The sequence below is a fragment of the Ictidomys tridecemlineatus genome, chromosome 6 (genome assembly GCF_052094955.1).
Source record: "Ictidomys tridecemlineatus isolate mIctTri1 chromosome 6, mIctTri1.hap1, whole genome shotgun sequence".
NCBI classification, from domain to species: Eukaryota; Metazoa; Chordata; class Mammalia; order Rodentia; family Sciuridae; genus Ictidomys; species Ictidomys tridecemlineatus.
In genome coordinates, this window is record NC_135482.1 from 97,662,804 (window position 1) to 97,684,545 (window position 21,742).

The following is a 21,742-nucleotide window of genomic DNA, read 5'->3' on the forward strand; positions in this document are numbered from 1 at the left end:
TATTACAAAAAATACTTGACAAGAATATCGTAGAGGAGGAAAGATTTATTTGGGCTCACAGTTTTATAGGTTCAATCCATGGTTGGCTGACTCTATTGCTGGGCCCAAGGTGAGACAGCACATAAGGATCTAGTGGAAGAGAGCTGCTCTGCTCAAAAATGCCAGGAAATAGAGTAGAAGAGAATGAGGAACCAGGCAAAAGAAATAATCCCCAAGGACAACCCCTGAGTGACCACTTCCTCCAGCATGCTCCACTACTGCTCTACCTCATAATCCACTCAAATCATTCACCCATCAAATGGATTAATCCACTGATGAGTTTACAGCTTTCACAATCAATTTTTTTTCACTTCTGAACAGTTACATTGCCCAGCACATAAGCTCTTTGGAATACATTTTTTAGATCCAAACCATAATATTCTACATAGAACAATTTATATGCTACTGATAATTACCAAAAACAGCCCAACTGTTCTTCAAAGATGTTCAACCACATAATTACAAAGCTCTACATTTTCAGGTGTAAATACAGCACCAAAATTCAAGGAAAATCTAAAACCCTTTCCATTGTTCAGACCTGGAAAATTAATAAAACCTCAGTAGAAATAATTATTTACCTATCAATTTAATACCAAATGAAAGTTGTCTATTATGAAACTCTATTAGAAGTAATAATAAGAAAAGAATCATGAAAAAAATCACTTGATTAATACATTGGAAGGAATAAATGAGTCAGTATAACCACGATCTGGGTGCTTTGGATGCACAGAAAAGGGTGAACAGAGAAACTTAAAAACACACCACTCAAACTTCCTCCAAAATAAAGATAATAGAAATGTATAATGTCATAGGTGATGAGACAAGAAAATATAAGAATTCAGTGAATAAGGGGTAATATATATTAATAAGTATTGAGTATTTTTTATCAAGAATAGTCAAGGATGAATTAGACAATTTTGAGATTGATTTTACAAAATATTCTGACAAAGATTTTTAAAAGAAGACATTAGGATGGTTGAAAGATGTAAATGAGTCCCACATTCCACTGAAAATAATTTTTTGTATATATATGTATATATATATATATACATACATGCACACACACATATTCATAAAAAATGTTCAACATTTTATACAGTCAGAGAAATATAAGTCAAAACTACACAAATTTCCTTTTATTCCAGTTAGAATGAACATCATCCAGAAAACAATAATAAATGCTGGTAAGGATGTGGGGAAAAAGGAACACTTATATACTGTTAATGGGATTGGAAAATTAATAAAACCACCATGGAAATCATTATGGAGATTCCTTAAAACACTGGGAATAGAACCACCATATGACCCAGTTATACCACTCCTTGATATTAATCCTAAAGAATGAAGTCATCATACTATAGTGATACATGCATGTTCATGTTTATAATAGCACATTTGACCATGGCCGGTCATGGATCCTAGATGTCAACAGATGAGTGGTACATATACACAATGGAGTTCTATTCCGAAATAAAGAAAAATTATTTTTTTTATTTGCAGGGAAAATGGATGGAATGTAAGAGCATTATATTAAGTGAATTAAACCAAACTTGGAAAGTCAAGGGTTATATATTTTCTCGCATATGTGGATGTTAGAGAGAAACAAGCTGGGGAGATCTTATGAAAATAAAAGGGAGACCAATAAAGTAGAGGAAGTGAAATTGGATTAAAAAGAAGGGGGAAGAAAGGGGAGGTTCTGGGGAATTTAATTGGCCAAGTTGTATTCCATGCATGTGTGAATATGTAACAATAATTATATATATTATATAATTATATAATTTTTATGTATAATTATAATGTACCAATAAATAAAATAAATAAATAAATATTTTTTTAATAAACACAATAAAAAACAGTAGAGATTTAGCCAGGTGTAGGATTGCACACCTTTGATCCTAGCTACTCAGGAGGCTGAGGCAGGAAAATCCAAAGTTCAAACTCAATTGGGCAACTTAATGACACGATCTTAGCGGTTCAGTGCTTGCTTAGCATGTTCAGAACCCTAAGTTCAACAACTAGTATTGCAAAGAAAAAATTAAAAAGAAACAAGGAATGAAACAAACTAACTAAAAGAAAAAAAACAGTGGAGATTTTAAAACATGCAATATTAAAAATAATTTTATGCCAATATATTTTAAATAGTAGAAATGGATAATTGTTTAAATAATTATTTAAATAAATGTTGAGACAATCTATAAATTGGAAGAATAGATACATTTTTAAATAACAAAAGAATAAAAAAAGGCAGCTTATAATGTTTAAACCAAGTAAAGATATACAAAATTCAACACAATCAGAGAAGGTAAAAGAAAAAAGACCAAAAAAAGATGGTAGTCAAAAACTTAACATTAATAAATTCAAATATAATATCAATCACAATACAGTATACACATATTTAACCCATCTCTTAAAAGAAATTATCAGATTGTTTTTAAAAGCAACAAAAAAATTCTGGCTATGGGCTACTTATAAAGATGTACCAAATCATCTGATTGCACACAGGCATGTGTATACTATACACACATATTCACATACACAGAGAGAGACAGGGAGAGAGAGAAAGCTAGAGAGGTGGGGGGAGAGGAAAGACAGAAAAATTAGGGACTGAGTGAAGAAAAATATATGAAAGCTACTCTTGTCCAAACTAAACCAAACAAAAAGCTCAGTGGAATTAAATATAGAAAGATTTACTGGCAAATTTAGTCAAGCCTTCAAGGAAGAGATAATCATTGTCTTATTTAAACTCTTAGAAAATTGAAGAGAAAAATAAAAACTACACAATGCAATTTACTACCCAAGTTGTTACAGAAGTGGCAATATCCCTGAACTAATCCATAGACCAGATAAGGACAATGAGGCTTCTAAGATCTTTTCTATATCTGGAAGTCTCTATTTCCATGAAGAGCATAATGAATTAGATGAAAGAAATTTCAAGATAATCAGGCTTATTTGATATTTATCCCAAAATTACTTTATTAAAGCATTTCCTGGAGCGATATTCAGACCATTCTCAGTACTGGATTGGACTAAGCAGAAAACCAGGAGGGAACTGGCAATGGACAGATGGAACCAGATACAGTGGTTGGTAAGTTTCAATATATAATTTACACAACTAACTTTGAAGCCCCTAGTCATTTCTTACCTTGGAGAAATCCAAGTTGCATTCTCTTTACACCATTCTCTTGGAAGATTCTTGGTGATAAAAACAAAAATGATCCCTGAGGGAAAAATGGTAACACAAATCATTATGCAAACAACTTTATACCTGTAACATGCCACACACAATGCTTCATAGTCATTATATTATTTGGCCACCACAATAATGCTGACGGGTAATTAAATTTATTTTCATTTTACATATGAAAAAATATTGATGTTTAGAGATCTCAAATAACAGAATCTTTAGAATGCATATCTAAAATGTTTGGCAATGAAGCATGCACTTTCATCACATATAGATTATAGTTTGAGTAGCTACCTTTTAGGCCAGAAAAAAATATGAATTTAGTTTACTTTTTATTCAAGCAATTATTGTATTGGGTTACAGTAAAAACTCATAGCAAATGAAATTTCTCTCTAAAATTTGCAACCATTATTCACTAATTCTGTCATATTTTTCCTTATATGTTCTTTCAGGTTTAAAATTTTTGGAATTGGAGAATGTGCCTATCTACACAAAATTGGGATTAGCAGTTCCAGTGGCCATTTGTTTAGGAAATGGATTTGCAGCAAACCAGTCGCATATCTACCATGAAGTTAAGATACCATAGATATAAGGCATTATATATCAAATGTAGTTTTTATTCATACTGATATATGTTATATTAACATAAATATACCTGAAATTCATGATCACAAATTTTAATTTCTATTTCACTTCAAATCTCCAAATTCATTTTTATAAATCTATTTGATTCTTGGCATTCAATATATATATTTGTATATATATACATATACATGTACATATCTATATATGTATGTATATTTTAACATACTTGAAAGCCCCTGGGGCTGTGATATAACTCAGGGTTAGAGTGCATGCTTAGAATTCACAAGGCTCTGGATTCAATCCCAGCACCACAAAAAAGTTTCCAAATCACTTTGTAATTAAAATTTCTAATATGTAATGAATTAAAATATGAATGAAAAGCTTTAATTACATTTTAAGATATTCTGTGAATATTTTGATTTTATGAATTCAGGTTAGTGTCATTTAAAATGGCTGCTTCTTAAGACTAGAGTCATCAATACTAGTTATCTTCAGTTTTGCAATATTTGCACTACTTTATAAGACTTAAATCAAATATGTAGTGTAATTCATACACAAGAACTTCACAGCAAAGTAGAAAAAAATTGTATTCAGATTATCACGTGAGAGGCCTGTGAGTAAACAGGCTTAATCATTGATGCTTTATCTGTGAATCCCAAGGATCTATTGCCTAGTGATAATATGAATGGTACAAACTGGTGTGGGTAGATAGATAGGGGAGTCTTTGTACTTCTCCTATATGAGAAACCCTCTTTAGAGGACATTATTTTCATGTTTATTCAAGGTGAATAGTACTTCTAATCTTAAAGTTGTGAAGTCTATAGAATGCATCCTATGGATGTTGAATGTATACTCACTAATTATAATTAAAGTAGTGGTAATAAGAGAATGCACTTTGGAGAGAGACTAATAAGAATTTAGGGGAATAACAGTAATGTCTCATTCTAGTGTTTTCAATTATACAAAAATTTGCATCTTTTCATCCTCTTTACTCATCCTCATTTTTACTTTTCTCTTATTTCTTACTTCCAACCCTCTTCTTTAAAAACATTCTTTTGATCATTTTAATTTTAATAGGAATGTAGGAATTACTAATCACAGTTAAATAGGTGACTAGACAGTAAGAGACTAAAACAGGAGTGTCCTTTCTAACTGAAACTCACCATTGCATGAATTGTAAAACTCAGGACTTTGTTCTTAAGGGGTTTTATTGTATTGTATTATTACTCCATTTTATTACACACACTCCCCTGTATAAAGCATAAATACAACTATTTTTTTAAAACTAGATTATAAATAGTAGTGACAAGTATCTTAGCACTACATTTACACTTAGAAAAGCAAAGGAATAATTTAGATGAACCTTAAGCATTTAATTACCAAATGCTGCAAAAAGTGGAAAATTAAATGCAGATGACATATGAAGAGGTTCAGAGGTATTATAAAGAAGAAATAAAATGCCCAAGGAAATTATCACAGGGAAAATATTTTTAAGTTGACAAGTAAAGAAAACAAAGATTTTCTACAATGAAAATTCTCAGGAAGAATTTTAAAAGCAAGTGAAATTCATGTGTGAGGTTTCTCACAATTGAGAAATTATGCTAGTCAGGAAAAAAAAATGAAGATTGGAAAGAACAAGACCTGAAGGTAATAAAAGACCAGGTAAATTTGAACAGGGCCAGATTTAAAGGGAACTATATGCCATGCTAAATTTGGTGCTCTATGGCAATCAAAAGTTACTAAATACTTGTGAATTAAATAGCAATATCTACAAATATTGTTTAGAATAAGAACGCTTGGAATTTTATGAAAAAAAAATTCTTGTGACTTAAGGAATCATTTAGAAGTCTTTTCAGTATTCCAGAAGAAAGAATAAGTGCCAGAAACAATGAGAGTTGAGACTGAAGTAGTGGATAAGGTTAGACTTTGAAAGATAAACCCAGAAAATATAGGATGAGAAGCCAAGAGAAGAAAATAGATAATAAGAGTAAGTTCCGCATTTCTCAATGGTGCTATTGCTTGATGCTTTAGACAAACTAAATTGTAAAAGACTATGGGAAATCTAGGTGAAAATGTTTAACCAGAAGGAGGAGGTATGGTCTAGAAATAAGGAAGTCAGGACTGGATTTGTGAAACAAATGTAAACCAAGTAAGCAGCAAGAATTTGAGGTGTAAGCATACATGATGAAAGGAAAGAAGCATCTGGTAGCAAAACAGAGACAATTATTGACTCAATGAAAATAAAATTTTCCTCTTTCTCCCATACACAGTTATTTCTTGATTTCTTTTTTTTATTTGATTCTGCTTCCCTTGCTTTTTAGATGAGGTCAACTTATTTTAGGTTTGTGCATTTTTGAGAGCTGGACTTGTGCCTACAGGAGCATTAGTAAAACAATATGACTTTAGAGAAAAAAAAATCTGTTCCTCTATGTTTGCAGAAGTATTAAATAAGAGTAATGAATATTTTTTCAAGAGATAAATGCTATAATAGTCTGAAATACTGGCTTCACAATTCTTCTAATGCTGAATAGTCTCTGAGGTAAAGTAGGAAAGTATATGAATGTTTCTGTGCTTTTTCAAGTTATAGTTTACAATTTATATGCTCATTGTATTAGCTCTTCCTAATAATACAGCAATAATGTCAAGAATACCTTTGTATAACTCCTGGCTGTCATGCCACATAATGCTGTTTAACACTTGTTAATACAGATTTTTAAATTTTTGACTCAAGTTCATTAACCAATGATAAAATAAAATTATTTAAAAAACAAATTAAGACTGTTGATATTTTTTGAATACAGTCACAAATATCCCGATAACTCTCTTGGAAATAATGGAAAATTACACATGAAAATACATATCTCTAAAATTCTGGAAAGATAGCATCTAAGGGGTATAACATTTTTATGTTTGATTAGGCTTCTAATTATATTACTAGATAAGATAATCATATATAATAACATATGCTCTTAAATATAAGTTTATAAGTATATAATACTATGAAGCATAAAGTATAAAAATAACTTGTTAGTTTTTATAATGATTACTGGGAAACTCCAGGTGTTCAAAACAATCTAAATGTGTCTTTTGATGGGAAATAGTAATAAATAGGGGGATAATATTCAAGAATACAATCTTATTATATCTAGAGTGAATATAAGATATCTCTCTGACTTGAGATATACTCACTTGGAAATGACAACACTAACTCAATTATGTATATAGTCTCTATGTGTATATGCTCCCAGAATAGTATTTAAATACTTATGAACAATTTGAAATTGATATTTTATCAATTGATTATTTTGAAGTTCTGATTTTTTTGATTTGGATTAAAAAATAACCCATATATATCTTACATGGACTGACTTTCAATTGCTAAATTGTCCTATGTACATTTTATCTAGTAAAATATTTTTAAAAGTATAACTAGCAAACCTTCAGCTAGTTGAAGAAAAAAAAGAGAGAGAAAGAAAGAGAGGACTGGAATAAATTAGTTTTTCCAATTTGTTGCCATAAAAACAGACACAATAAAACAAGGGAACAGAAGAAAGAGCCCAGAAATCCAGAAGTACATGCATTATGGATAACTAATTTTGAATCAAAAAGGTCACAAAAATAATGTGGGGAAAGGACACTGCCTTCAATAAGTAAGAAGAGTTGTGTCCAAAGAAATGAAAGATAATAAGTGCTGGTGAAAATATGAAAAGGAAACACACGTTGTTGTGAGAATATAGAAAATTGAAAAAATAGAACTATCATATGACCCAGCAACCCCACCACTAGGCATTTATCCAAATGAAATGAAATTATTATATCAAAGAAACATCTGTATGCTCATTAAAGCATTACTCACAATAGCCAATATTTGGAATCAACCTAAATGTCTATCCACGGGCAAATGGTGTTAACCATGGATTTTGTCTGGATTGAAAGTTACCTAGAAAATTGGTAAACAATACTTTTGAGTGTATCTGTTAGGAATTTTCCAGGAACAATTAGTCTGTGGGTCAGGAAACTGAGTCAGAAAGTTCTACCCTGAATGTTGGTGGGACCACTAAATAGGCTGAAGGCACAGATGGGACAAAAAGTAGAAGAATGGGAAAGCTCTTTCTACATACTCATGCTTGATTTTTCTTCATCGGGTGTGGGTTTGTTTTTTTTTCTAAAATTACCTGAGGACATAATGTATTGGCACCCCTTCTTTCACAGACAATCTTAGTTAAGCTTTTTCAGAAATCCACACCATAATTCATCATAGGACCATCAGAAAAGAACCTCTACAAAAGAGATCAATGTAGTCAGGCTTCCTATTTCCTGCTGCTCTATTTACTTGGCCAATGGTCAAGTGCTGAACACCCCTTAACTAGTTTTTCACAACATGTAGGGACTATCTAGTATTGTGACTATATATAATAGTTTGTAAAAGTTTTCAAGCAGGAACTGTCTTTGCAAAGGCAAAGTGTGATAAGAAAGAGGATTCTTTAAGAAGGCCTCTGGCCTTAGCAAGCTTCACAGAGATGTTTACATTTCAAAGATAAGAAAAGATGTTACTAATTGGGCTCTCTGGTAACAGCTTACTAATTGGGCTCCTTGGTAACAGCTCACAGCAGGAGGGAAGAAAGAGAAGAAGCTTTTCCTTCTCAGGCGCGCTCCTGGAAGGGTTAACTTGCCCAGAACAGTGAAAGAAAAAGCTGCTTTTGTGTGAACTTCTGCAGATTGTGAACATCTGAGTCTCTCCTCCTACACACTGGGTATAAAGTTCTGAAACTGCTTAAACTTGGAGTTCAGAGGGATTAATTGTTTACATAGAAAGCTTTTCCATCTGAACCTGGTTGCAACCATAAATAAACAATAAATCTGCTTCCTGCTGTCTTTGGTATCTTGCCTCATCTGTTCCTACAGCCAGACTCTTTTAAAACATTGAATGTGGACTTGTACCATGGACTTTCTAGGGGGTTTCCAAACCTTCAGCCCTGGATTAGAGCTACATCATTAGCCCTTATTGTTCTGAGTGTTCTATATTCTTGGACTGATCAGTTACCGGTTTCTTTGGCTCTTTTTCCTGGTCATAGCCATCATGGAACTATTCAGCTATTCAGCCTCTTACCATGTAAGCCAATCTAATAAATCTCCTTTTATAATTTCATATGTATTCTATTTTTTCTGTTACTCTGGAGAACCCTGACTAATACTGATTTTTGTACCAGGAGTGTTGCTAGAGAAACAGTTATAAGGACAATTTTTCTTAATTGGTTTTGTAGGTTTTAGAATTGGTATTATGGGCCAGGCTATATGGGCAATGACCAAACAGACTCCATTTTACCCTAAAACTCCATATCATGTAAGAACTGCTTCTCTCATAGCAAAGTTCCACCTCTGTACCATTAATAATTGCCTAGCATAGTATACTTGGCAACACAAAATTCTTATACAATTTAAAATTGTTCTCTTGGGTTTCTGTTTTTCTTGGACAATGTACCTTGTCAGAGATTGTCTAGACATTAATACCCATTCTCCAACTTGTACTCAACTATGGTTATTTTGACCCACTTCCTTTCTGCTTGCTTGCTGCCAAGCCAACCCAGAAAGTCCCATGGGAAATACTAAGTACCCACTGCATTGTCTCCCTATCTGCCAGTTCAGCTTCTGTACCGGCTTGCTTGCAGCTACATCAACCTGGATGTGGTTTTTGTGGGTTTTGCCTATAAATATCCTAAAACACTCAGGCTCAGGGCTGTTCCTTGCAGAGAAATCATGGGTCCTGTGAGGGGCAGTCACCAGCTTGCCAGCTAAATAAAGACTCTTCAATTTGGACAAAACTGGGACTTGGAAGAGTAAGTAGATGAATAGGGAGAGGAAGAATGCTTGTTAAGCTGAGGCAGACAATGTGATCAGATTAGAACTAACAGAAACTGCCCCAGGACATTGGCTTTCTAATTTAACTAAATATAAAATGTCTAAGGAGTCTCCTTTTGATAGTATAAAGAGCACTGAAAGTCCATTGTGTGAACTCTTGAAAGAGGCAAAGTAAATGCATTTGATGCTCATACTTCACTACTAATAAGATGAAAGGAATTTAGTGACTATATATAATAGTTTAGAATACTTTTGCTTCTAACATTGCTGAAAAAAGTAAAAAAGAAAAAAAAAACAAGAGATTCAAATTCCCAGCTCCAGTTATGCATAATAACCTCCAATCTTCTAAGTGTTCCCTGGAAAAGAATCTGATTTCCTATAGCCACAGCACTGAAATTGCTTAAATTAGCCAGTTGTATGCCCTCCTCGTGTGATTGGCTAAATTACAATGCAAGTTTAACACCCCACCTTGCAACAAGGTACAGTTAGGTGAAGTCATTGACTAGGAAGGAATGGGGGATATTGTGACTTGGGATGGAGATGTATGAGAGGATGCTGATGAGGCAGGGAATTCTAAATAAATTACAAAGAGTTTATTTTGCCACATGAAGTGGCTTTACTTCTTACCCTCCATGGCAGCAGCATCCCCTCCTTTACTCCTAGTACCCCTGCCCTCTCCTCCTCTTCCTGAAGGATCTGACTCTGAATTGCCTTAGGAAACAGTAATGAGTTGCTTATTAATGGGATCATCAGATCCCTTAATCTTCCATGATTTTTCTCTCCTTTTTGAACTTTTTTTTTTTTTTGCGAGGGGGGGGTACTGGGGATTGAACCCAAGGGTACTTTACCACTGAACCACATGCCCACATGCCCAGCCCTTTTCAGTTTTTTGCTTGTTTGTTTGTTTGTATAGATAGGGTCTCACTAAGTTGCTTAGGGCCTTGCTAAATTGCTGAAGCTATCCTTGAACAACTAATGCTCCTGTCTCAGCTTCCTGAGCCACTGACATTACAGGCCTGTATCACCTTTCCAATGTTTACCCTGACAAAATAGTACTATTTTTCATACTTATTTAACTAAGTAAGCATGGTTCCATGAAAATTCCTATGTTTATTTTATTAATTTTTGTTTTTAAGAGTGCTAAGATTCAATCCCAAGGCCTAATGCTTGCTAGGCAAGCACTCTTTCACTAAACCACATCCTCTAGCTCTTTTAAAACAAATCAAAGGTTTTATAAAAATAAACTATAATTACTTCTGTGTATACACACGGATTTGAAATTAATGTGATTTGTTTTTAATTAATGTTGACCTTTCAATTTTATCCTGAGTAGATATAAGGCCTTATGATTAGATTTTGATTGGTGAACCCCATACTTAAGAACATTAATGTAACATCCCCCTATTCCAAGTTTTAATACAGATTCTACATTAAAAATAAAAACAAATAGGCAAATAACCTAGAAATTTTTATTTTATTAGTCCATTTAAACTTAGCATTAACCTTTACTTAAAAAAACAAAAACAAAAAAAACAGTTTATTTCCCTATGTGAAAGTGGACAGTACTCAAATACGTGCATAACCAATAGAAGTTGTTCTGGGATGAGTCTTAGAACATATTAAATACATGCTGGACACCACAGGTATTTATTCAAGTATTATACATCAGGTAGATTGCTTTACACAATGATGAGGATTAGTGAGTCTAGAAAGCTTATGACACATTAAGAATTACGAACAACTAAACAAGCAAAAACCAAAATGATTAGGATGTTGACTGTTAAAATTAGGTATGTGCAGGGAGCTGTAAAAATATATATATGAAACCTATGCAATTTACTCTGCAGCTTCTGCTTCCTCTTCTGTCCTCTTACAGACTGATGTTCCTCAGAATTCTGCCTGAGTCTTCTATCACACACCTGCTGGCTACATCCATTTCATAACATCAGTTGTTCAAGGAAGTATTTCCTCCAAATGACATTTAACTGGTGACCTGAAAAATAAGGAAGCGTAAGTAGATGAGTAGGGAGAGGAAGAATGCTTGTTAAGCTGAGGCAGGCAATGTGATCAGATTAGAACTGACAGAAAACCTGACATGTTTGAATGACTCAGCAAAGTTGAGTGTGGCTCCATCATAAGGAAGCTCAGAAGTGGGGAGGAATGAAGGGAAGCCAAGACCTGAAGGAGCTGGGAAGTGTGAGTAAGGGCCTTCTACAGTGGAACCTCCCTTGGAATAAAACAGTAATGCTGTCTGATTTGAGGTGTGCAGAGAAACAATATTGAGAATAGATTTGGTGGGCAAAACTAGAAGCAATTGCAGTCATCCAGGATGATAGGTTGGGTATGAACATCGTGTAGACCAATTCCAGAAATAATTAGGTGTTAAAATTGACAAGACTTAAATGTTTGAATACGGAAAATGAAAAGAACACAGTCATTCATTCACTGTTGTTTTTAGTTATGCATGATAGTATATTTTGACATATTTATGCAAACATGGAGTCCATCTTATTCTAATTATCGTCCCAGTCTTGTGGTTGTACATGATGTGGAGATTCATTATAGCGTATTTATATATGTACATAGGAAAGTTGTCACATTCACACAGTCATTCTTGATTCCAATGACTCCAAGTTAAACTAGTATGAGCAGTGTGTTTCTGCAATTAGCTAAATTAATAATTTTAATTGTTAATATGGGAAAATTTCGAGGCCTTGATAGGTCAAATAGAGATTGTTGGGCATTCAGATATATTAGTGTCAATCCTTGGAAATATGGAGTTGGGAGTTATCAAGTTGATGGCAACTGATGTTATGGAGTGGATGTAGCCAGCATGTGTATGATAGAGGACTCAGGCAGAATTCTGAGGAACATGAGTATGTGAGAGGACAGAAGAGGAAGGAGATCCTGCAGTAAAGACTGAGGAGGAACAGCTGGGAAAGTAGATAAAAGTTCTAGAGAGCATTGTGCCATAGATGCTAAGATTAGAGAATATTTCAAGAAGAAAGGATAGGTCCATAATGATCAACACTGCTGAGGGTTATAGTGAAACCTAGAAAGTTCTCATTGTCTTTCGACACAGGAAAGCCAGTATTGACATGGTAAGAATATTTTTGTGAAACAGTGTAAAAGCAGAAGACAAATTTTAAAGAACATAGATTGAAAGTAAGAAAGTGGAAAAAGCAAGTATAAACAACTTTCAGGAAGTTTGACTTAAAAATGTGGGAGAAGTTGGGCAGAAACTGGAAACCACATGTGGTTAAGGGAAATTTTTCTTGTTACTCTTGAATGTTTGGCTGTTAAAGAACAAGAGTGAAATTAGAAAGAAATAACCAAAGGGTTCTCTTTGTAAAATATATATGTATATGTATATATAGGCTGCAACCCCACTATAAACTAAGATATTTGATTTTGATAGAAATGAATTCTGTAATTTAAGTAGGAAATGAATTCTAATTTAATTGGTAATTTAAGTGGTAGAAGATTTAGAAAGATATTATCTAATGGCTTCTCCTAAAAATCAAGGTCCTCTGTAAGAGGCATAGAGAGTGAAGTTTTGAGAAGTCAGTGAATGTTTTCCGTCTGAAAATAGCCACTATTAAGAGTGAAAGATAAGTGTGAAATTCAGTGCTAGTGTCAAGGTTGAGCTGAGGGTGAATGCTTGAATTTACAGTAACATCATTATTATCTACACCTTTATTATCATCATCATGATATTTGTTAAGGAAACAAAATTTCTATAAAATATCTAAATGCAAAAATTATGAAGATTTTTTTAATAAGAAGAATACCTATGATCAATTCAGAGATTGCCTGCTGTGGATGAAGAAATCACTTCTTGACAAATCCAGAAACTTTCCATCAAACACTTTTCAGAAAAAACACCCTTATTTGTTATCAGAGCACAGGCATTCTCTTTAATCTGGCCTGTGACTTGAAATCTGTAGAGGAAAAAGCAACTTTTTAGTGATTCCCAGATAACTGTTGTCAGTTACTATTAAAAGCACAACTATGTGAATTTTATATGCTTTTTATTTCCATTTTAAGTTATAAATTTCAGGTACTGCAATATTCAGGCAAGAAATATGCATTAAAAAATATTTCTGCTGCGTATGGTGGTGCACACCTGTAATCCTTGTGGCTCAAGAGGCTAAGGCAGAAGGATAGTAAGTTCAAAGCCAGCTTCAGCAAAAGTGAGGTGCTAAGGAACTCAGTGAGACCCTGTCTCTAAATAAAATACAAAATAGGACTGGGGATGTAGCTCAGTGGTTGAGTGCCCCTGGGTTCAATTCCCAGTAACAGCCTCCCCATCCCTCAAAAATTCTTCTTTAATGAAGAAATTGCTTCAAATTATTTCTTAAACCAAAAATGCTCACATTTATGTGATCAATGGAAATAAGCAGGTGACTAAAACAATATTCCTTTACCAATCCTATGAAATAATATGAAAAATAAAGATCTGAGAGGACAATCTGACCATTTTAAGGTAAATATTTACTTTCTTACCCCAAAATTCCTGTTTTTAGTATCTTTTTTAGTATCCACAATAATTAATTAATATCAGCTTCCATACTAAACAGTATCATATTCATCATTTTAAGTTTGGAAATATCGACACTCAAAAATATACAGTTTTCAAAACATATTAAGCCAACTTTCTGTATATCAAACTATTAATTTTTCATCTTCCACCCTTAAATCTCAATGTCACACTTAATAAAAAATCTTCTCTTTATTTGATAAACCTCTTTGATTCTCTTTGATTCCTAGGTACCTCTATGCTTTAAATGGTGGCCACATTACTCAAGACAAGACTGGAGGTAGAAATGAGAATTATAATGAGGATTAGGGAAGAAAAATTCCCTTTTAATTTTTTTGAACTCATATTGACAAGAGAATTTCTGTGCATGCAATGTATATATGGGTATATCCAAATTCTTTACCCTTATCACAAAAGATGGAAGTTTCTCTTTTTTTTTTCCATTTTTCCATGATGTTCCAACCAAATTTTTCTTAGGCAAATAAGTTATAAGGCAATTTCATAATCTAAAAGTAATCAGCAAATACCCAGTTCTAACAATCCGATTAGTAAATGAATTACTCTAAGCAAGTTTGTGTGTCAGTTGACAGAGGTGGTAGATTTCTGTTAGAAATCATCAAAGCTAAAAAAAATTCTTAATTTATTGTCTGATATATGGAAGGATGGCATAAATATGCAATTTATAATACAGAATATAAATTTTAATGAGAGATGTAGATCATCTGTAGGTGAGAAGCTTCATTTGGATGGTGGCCTTCTATTCCAGGGCATTTTTCACTATCCTCAGCCTGCTTACCAACTCTTGCATTATTAAATTATATGGAAGTTTTAATATAAGAATAAATTAGTTTAGGAGTCTATTTCTCTAACACAGATTTTCTATTCTTCACCCATTAAAAGAGATCAAAATCTTCCATCTGTAGCAACCAACTGGCCATTGGAATTCCAGAGAGTCACCAGTAGTTGCACACTGCAGAGCCGTTGCATTTCCCCAATGATATTTGCATGCCAAACACTTACAACTGTAGATTTAATGGTGTGCCATCCACCCAGGTCCATGTCTTCTGTGGGTGGGTAATGTTTAACCCAATCCAAAAGTGGTTTCCAACTTGTATATTACTCTGTATGAATTCCTGTGAAAGGAACCAGTGAAAATTAACTGAATGAAGTCTCTTAAGATAGCCTCTTCTCACTTTTTCTCCTGACTCAAAATGGCCTTAGTGCTTATCTTGGTAATCAGGAAAATTATAAGAGGTGTCCATAATTTTATGGAAGAAACTCAATATAGGACAATTTTCAAACCACATGATCTTGTTGTGTGAGGTCACATGCAGCTTTCATAAAGTCATGACAATGTGAGCAGCTGATGAGAGGTGCAAAGAGATGTGAAGTCCCAACAAAGAATTAATAAACCTTCCTGATGAAGGCAGCTGTTCACTAGTTGTTTTCAACTATCAATGAGCAGTCTCAAACAAATCTGGTTCCTATGCTGAAACTATACACTAACCAAACTAAAAAGCCCGTCTCACCTACTCCAGATACTAGCAATATTCCCAGAAATTGTTAATGCTTTGATGAGTATCTCCAATCATTCCTATCTTTCCTTCCAAGAACTAATATGGAAGGCTGACATTGTAAATGGGCCTTAGTTTAAAACCTAGATTTGCCATTTACTTGTACAATGAAATTGTCTAATTGCACACCTGGCAAAGTTCTGATTTGGAAACAGGAAAAATTCTATTTATCTTACAAGTTTATCTTGAGCACTAACTTATATAAAAATTATAAAATGCATAGCACAATACCTAGCACATAGTAGGGATGCAAGAAATGGAAATAACTAATACTCGTATAATTCCTTTGTCATAAAATGGATCTATTTTTTCCAGTTTTGAAGACAGATTATTTCTTACCAGCTCTGCCTTGTCTTGTATCACCAAGAGATGTGACTTTTTCAGAGAACATGAGTTTTGGCTATCAATCCATGATTTGAAATTCATGAAAAATTTATAACATTTCCCTTTTTTGTGTAGCCAATCTTCAGGGCATAAGTTTGCTGAAATAGGAAGACAGGATGACATAGAAATGAGAAAGAAGTTTCAATATAAAACAATTTTTGCATTATTTTTTAAAACTTCTTCATTAAAAGTAAGAATTTTGCCCCATTTGTATGAAATGAACACATGTTCCAGTGAAGAATGTCTTTAGAAGAGACAAATGCTAAACATATTCATATTTATTATTTTAGTAACTACCACACATGAAATAATTTTCTGAATTCTGAATGTATGTGAATATATGAAATTTTTGCCTAACAAACTTATGAGAGCTATAAAATTATCAATTTTAAACTCCTCTTTGTGTGTATAAGGATATTAAAGGTTAGTTAAAGTAGAAAGAGGGACAGTGAAGCAGAGATACAGTAACTGACTCAAAAGTTCAGAGAGATAATAAGTGTAAGGGCAGAGGGAAACTTAAAGCCATCGTCATATTAATACATTTACACAACTACACAAGACATAAAAGGTACTATACTCTTAAAGAACTAAAAGGGTAAATTTTCAGCAATCTGATCTCTGACTGGGTTCCTGTTCCTGTCGTGATTGTAAGAAACTGACTTTCAGGATGTAGATCAACCCAAGGATTAAACCACAAAACCAATGTCTTAGGAAACCATGACCAGAAATTTTAGCGATCAAGATCTGTTGAGCCCATCAACAGATCTTGAACAGAAGAGTGATTTTTAAAAAAGAGAATAAATTAAAATATTTTATTTTTTATAGCAGACAACCATTTTTAAAATTTTAACTAGAATCCTCAAGTAGATTTCTGAGTAATTAAAAATCAAAGGATATGAGAGTTACCTTTGAAATCAGAGAGCATAAAAGATATCAGGTGAAAAAAACTGATGAGAAAAAAACAATTCCTTTAAAAATTCCTTTTTGATACAGAAAAATATATTCCATACATACATTATCAGAAATTTGTAAAATAAATGATTTACCATGACCTCAGTATCTATGTGTCTCAATGACCACCAAATGTATCTCTATGAAAAGGGAAAAGTTGAAATGGATATTAAAATAAACCTACATTCAGAAAGGGTACATATAGGTTTCAATTAATGCCATATGTTTTTACATATTAAGCTACATAAATATTGATTAAATTTTATTTAAATTTTAATGACTTCATTATTTAAATATTATGTATTTTTAAATATCCATAAATTTGTGCATAAACTTTTCTGATATATCAAATGATATATAAACATAAAAATAGAAAGTATAAAATACTTTATACAAAAGTCCTTAAGTGCTGCAATGCTGGAGGAGGAGGAGAGCCTTCAAGTGACCTAGAGAAGCCTATGGGAGCATAAGCATGGGGGAAGACGGTAGTGCCTAAGGTTACCTCCTGAGAGAGTGTGGAGAAAGACTAAAGTTTTAACCCAGAAGCATCATCATAAACATGCACATTAGTTATATTTTTCATGTTGTATTCTTTCACTCACTTTAAAACACAAAATAACACATATACAAATTATACTAAATGTGCATAAGCCTTAGAAATTATCTTAGAATGATGCATTTAAAATGTATAAAATTTATGGCTTGGGGTAGATTTTCTACTTAGGAAATAGTTATTACATCTGAGAATTTTTTATGATATAATAGGAACTTACAAGTAAGAAAAAAAAATAGGCATCCTAATTTTTAAAAGGGGCCAAGATGATAAACATTTTATTATTTTATTATTTCTTAACAAATGGGCATTTTGAAGAATAAAAAATAAATATCTAATACATATGATTTTTATATTACTACTTTGTAACAATACAATTAAAATATATTATATATATTTTTACATACTTTTATCATATAGAAAGAATCTTAGCTCATATGGTCAAGTTGGCTGAAATTAAACCGATTTTTTGTAAGTTTTAAACTGAATTTTGATTTTGATAGAGTAGCAGTGCAAAACTAGTTTTGTTTTCCTTTTATTAAAATGATAAAATTTTCTTGGAAATTTTGTTTATTCTTCATAAGAGATTATAAAATATGTTTCTTTACCCTGCAAGTAATCTGTTTAGGAAACAGATTCTGAACCTTATTCAAATAAATTCTACTACTTTATGTTGTGTTTATCGTGACTGATTACTGAAAACTAAGTTTTCACAATACTGAAAAGAGCTAAGTTTTTTAATATTAATGTTAACTTCTGTATTTTCTTTTTAATTTTTTATCATGTGGGTTAAACATACGACTAAGTATTATTTTATCATGATATATATGATTCTGTTTACCTAAGTATTCAAATTTTTGGATATTTTTGACTCCTTTCCCAAATCAAATTAAAAACAAACAATTTTGCCCAGAGAGCACCTAGAAAATCTTAAAGGCATTACTTTTGAAAAATGTTAACCTAATTAGATTCATTTGAGATTCTAAATTGTGTGGGAAGCCTTGTTAAATATGAAGGGGGCTTTAATTATCCTTGTTATAATTGTATGGGATTACATTTGTTAATATAAATATTTCAGAATTGTTATGAGGTTACTAAAATTTTAACAATGTCCCTACTATACATGAAATTTCTATGAATAACATTATCTGTCAGAATTGCAGTTATTATCTTAAAATATGTATCACAGAAACAACCAGAGATCTTTATCAATTGTATTACTCTCATCAAATCTTAAACCGTAGCCATTTTTAAGCCCTTTGTCATTCACAGTTACTGTTTTATGATTTCCTAAAAACATAAAATTCATTACAGTTCAAAAGGCTTTGTCTTCTAAAAGACCCATGGAAAAAGTAAGAACTTCTGGTGTCATTGCATAAATAATTTGAAGTCCACAGCATTGGACTGGGTAAAGAATCAGAACTAATGAAGGAGCTAACTGGTAAAACTGCTATCCCAAGATAAAGTAGAACAAGAAAAATATTATAGGAGACCAAATGAACTAAAGAAAAATGATCATGATTTCTTTTATAAAATTCTCTCAAAATGTTACTGGTTCTTTAATATCCTAATTTCTGAATATATAAGCAATTGTTGTCTCTTTTTTCTCAGCTATGTGTAATTTTTGTAACTGAGTATGTTATGATTTTATAAACAAAACTAAAAAAATTATCTCTTTTCCTCTCCTAATGTCTCCAAAATATGGAAATTCTAATTGAATATTTTTATCTTCACGGTAGTTCAGTTAGCTGTTTAATAAGAACCTGTTTTCCTTGCAACAGAACATAATTAGAAACATGAGATTTTACCAGGAATGTCATGTTTGAGAATAATGTGTATAAAATTAGATATAACTGGACAGTTTCAAAAACTAAGGTTCAGTTTGTGGAACCAATTTTAAAAAATGACCTGAAACATGGCTTATAGTATTCTCAGACTCATATTTGAATAAGGAAGTTTGCTTCTGGGCAAGCCCAAGAATCTGAAGATGCATAAGGGCCTCTAAAAAGACAGGAATTCATTCATATCTATAGATACTACCAGTGAGGTCTGATGGAGAGTTTGTAATTTGGCTTCCTATCTTCAAGAGGTTTCTAGGAGTCCAACTTGATTTCCTTATTCCAACAAAGCAACCTTTAAAAGACTTATATGATCAATACGCTCTCTGTTACCCTTATGAAAATAATCAGGCCAAGTTAAATGATATTTATTTTTGTAAACAATATAATTTGACTTTGATTATCTTTGATAGAAATGGAGATGACTGTAGAGAGAAATGTTGTTTCAGTTGAGAATGAGTATCACTGAAAACTAAAACTTGACTGCCTAGATCCTCACCTGGACCATCTGAAGAAGTCCCACAAGCTAAATAAAGTTCATTATCCTTTCTCTACACAGAAGAATTACAGTGACTATAACTAGTGTGCATGACACGAAATCTACTAAATTTCCCCCATTGTACACATGCCACCATCTGAAGACACTTTAGAAAATTCCAGATGAGAGAAGTAAAAAGGATGGAAACATGCCTTCTCAAATATTCCGGTTTTGCATAAAAATTATTTCAATATGAAGACATTTGAGGTTCAACAGACATAAAGAATTCTGGAGTCTCCCCTTCTCTGACCAAAGGCAGAAACTTCTAAGAAATGAGGCAGCATACTTTCCTTCTTCATGGGTCAGGTTGTGGATGGGGTGGTGCATATGTGTGGTGGTGGGGGACGGGGGTCACTCCCAGGAAAAAGACTGGGAATAAATCTACCAACTACCAACATCCTCTCCCTGAGAAGTTAATGGCCCTAAAGAAGACAAGAAGACCATTTGCACAAGGATAAACATAAGATATTATTATAAACTTTCTTATCCCTCGTTTGTCCTTCTGAAAAACCTGTAGGTCTTTCCTAAAGAAATCTACTTTTATTCTCATAGAGGCTGCCTCCTGGTGTTTCCTTAGAAAGTTAGGTACCATGTTAGAGATTTGGCTAATTCTCTCTTTAGTTTCTATATCCATTCTAATAAAATCTTGTCTTCTGTTAATCTTTTATCAGTTCGACTTACTTACTGACCACCCCTAAGAGGATGGAGGAAAAGACTTTCCTTCTCAACATTACAATGAAATAAAATCACGTACCTTCGGAGTTTGCATTGTTCAGCTGTTTTCTAGGAGAAGTATTCATACAATTGCAATATTTGGTTCCATTTTCATTACTAAATATCTGCTCACTGTGGTTATCACTGAAGGAATGCATGTTTTGTTGACTTACTAATAAACAAAAACATTAACAGTAATTATATTTCTATAAATGGAAGCGTATGCCTTTTAATTATTTATTTCAATTAAACTGCAAGTGAATCCACAAATTGCTTGTCAAGAAATCTGTTTAGAGGCTGGGGTTGTGGCTCAGCGGTAGAGCACTTGCTTAGCATGTGCGAGGCCCTGGGTTTGATCCTCAGCACCACATAAAAACAAATAATCAAAATAAAGGTATTGTGTATAACTAAAAAGTAAATATAAAAAAAAGAAATCTGTTAATTTAAATTTGCAAGAAAAATATGAATTTCGAGATTTGAGAAATTTCTTCCTACAAAAACTTAAGTAGAAACAAAAAGTATCATTATCCAAATAAAACTAAATGTAAGTTTTTATCTCTTTAGTCTGATAGGTTAGAATTATGCATGTGATCTTGAAATTCTGTGTGTGCTCTTCCCTGTAAAAAGGAAAATGATTAGCAAACTTGCACATTCTTTTAAGTTTCAGAAATGGTATATATAAAGTGTTTACATAACTCCTAACATGTAGCAGGTAACAGCAAATAGAAATAATTATGAATATAATTGTACATATCTCATATTTACATTTCATAGTTAAAGATCTTAAATTTAATTTGGGCTTATATTTTAAAGTAGCTGATAATTTTTGTTCAAAACTCCAAAGCATCAGGTCACCTGTAAAGTCCAAATTTTTACTGAAAGGACCAAACCAACTTCTACAAAATTTATAGAGCTATCACCAAAATATGTAACTTCAGTTCCTAGAACAGTGACAGTCACTAAAGATTTGCCAAGCAGGTAAT

The 21,742-nt window shown here is 32.7% G+C and overlaps 1 protein-coding gene across 3 annotated transcripts in view; it reads right to left on the reverse strand.

Moving 5' to 3' along the window:
• Positions 1–11,122: 11,122 nt before the first annotated feature.
• The window catches only part of LOC101959030 (killer cell lectin-like receptor subfamily F member 1), a 37,907-nt gene continuing 27,287 nt past the window's right edge, over positions 11,123–21,742 (reverse strand). For all 3 annotated transcript variants that reach the window (XM_078015258.1, XM_040280993.2, XM_021721378.3), the window contains 5 exons: positions 20,800–20,931; positions 16,121–16,263; positions 15,228–15,340; positions 13,459–13,608; positions 11,123–11,660 (listed from right to left, as the gene is read on the reverse strand). In XM_078015258.1, the coding sequence (XP_077871384.1) occupies positions 13,470–13,608; positions 15,228–15,340; positions 16,121–16,263; positions 20,800–20,931 (527 nt within the window). In that variant the 3' untranslated portion in view covers positions 11,123–11,660; positions 13,459–13,469. The remainder of the gene's footprint in view (positions 11,661–13,458; positions 13,609–15,227; positions 15,341–16,120; positions 16,264–20,799; positions 20,932–21,742) is intronic.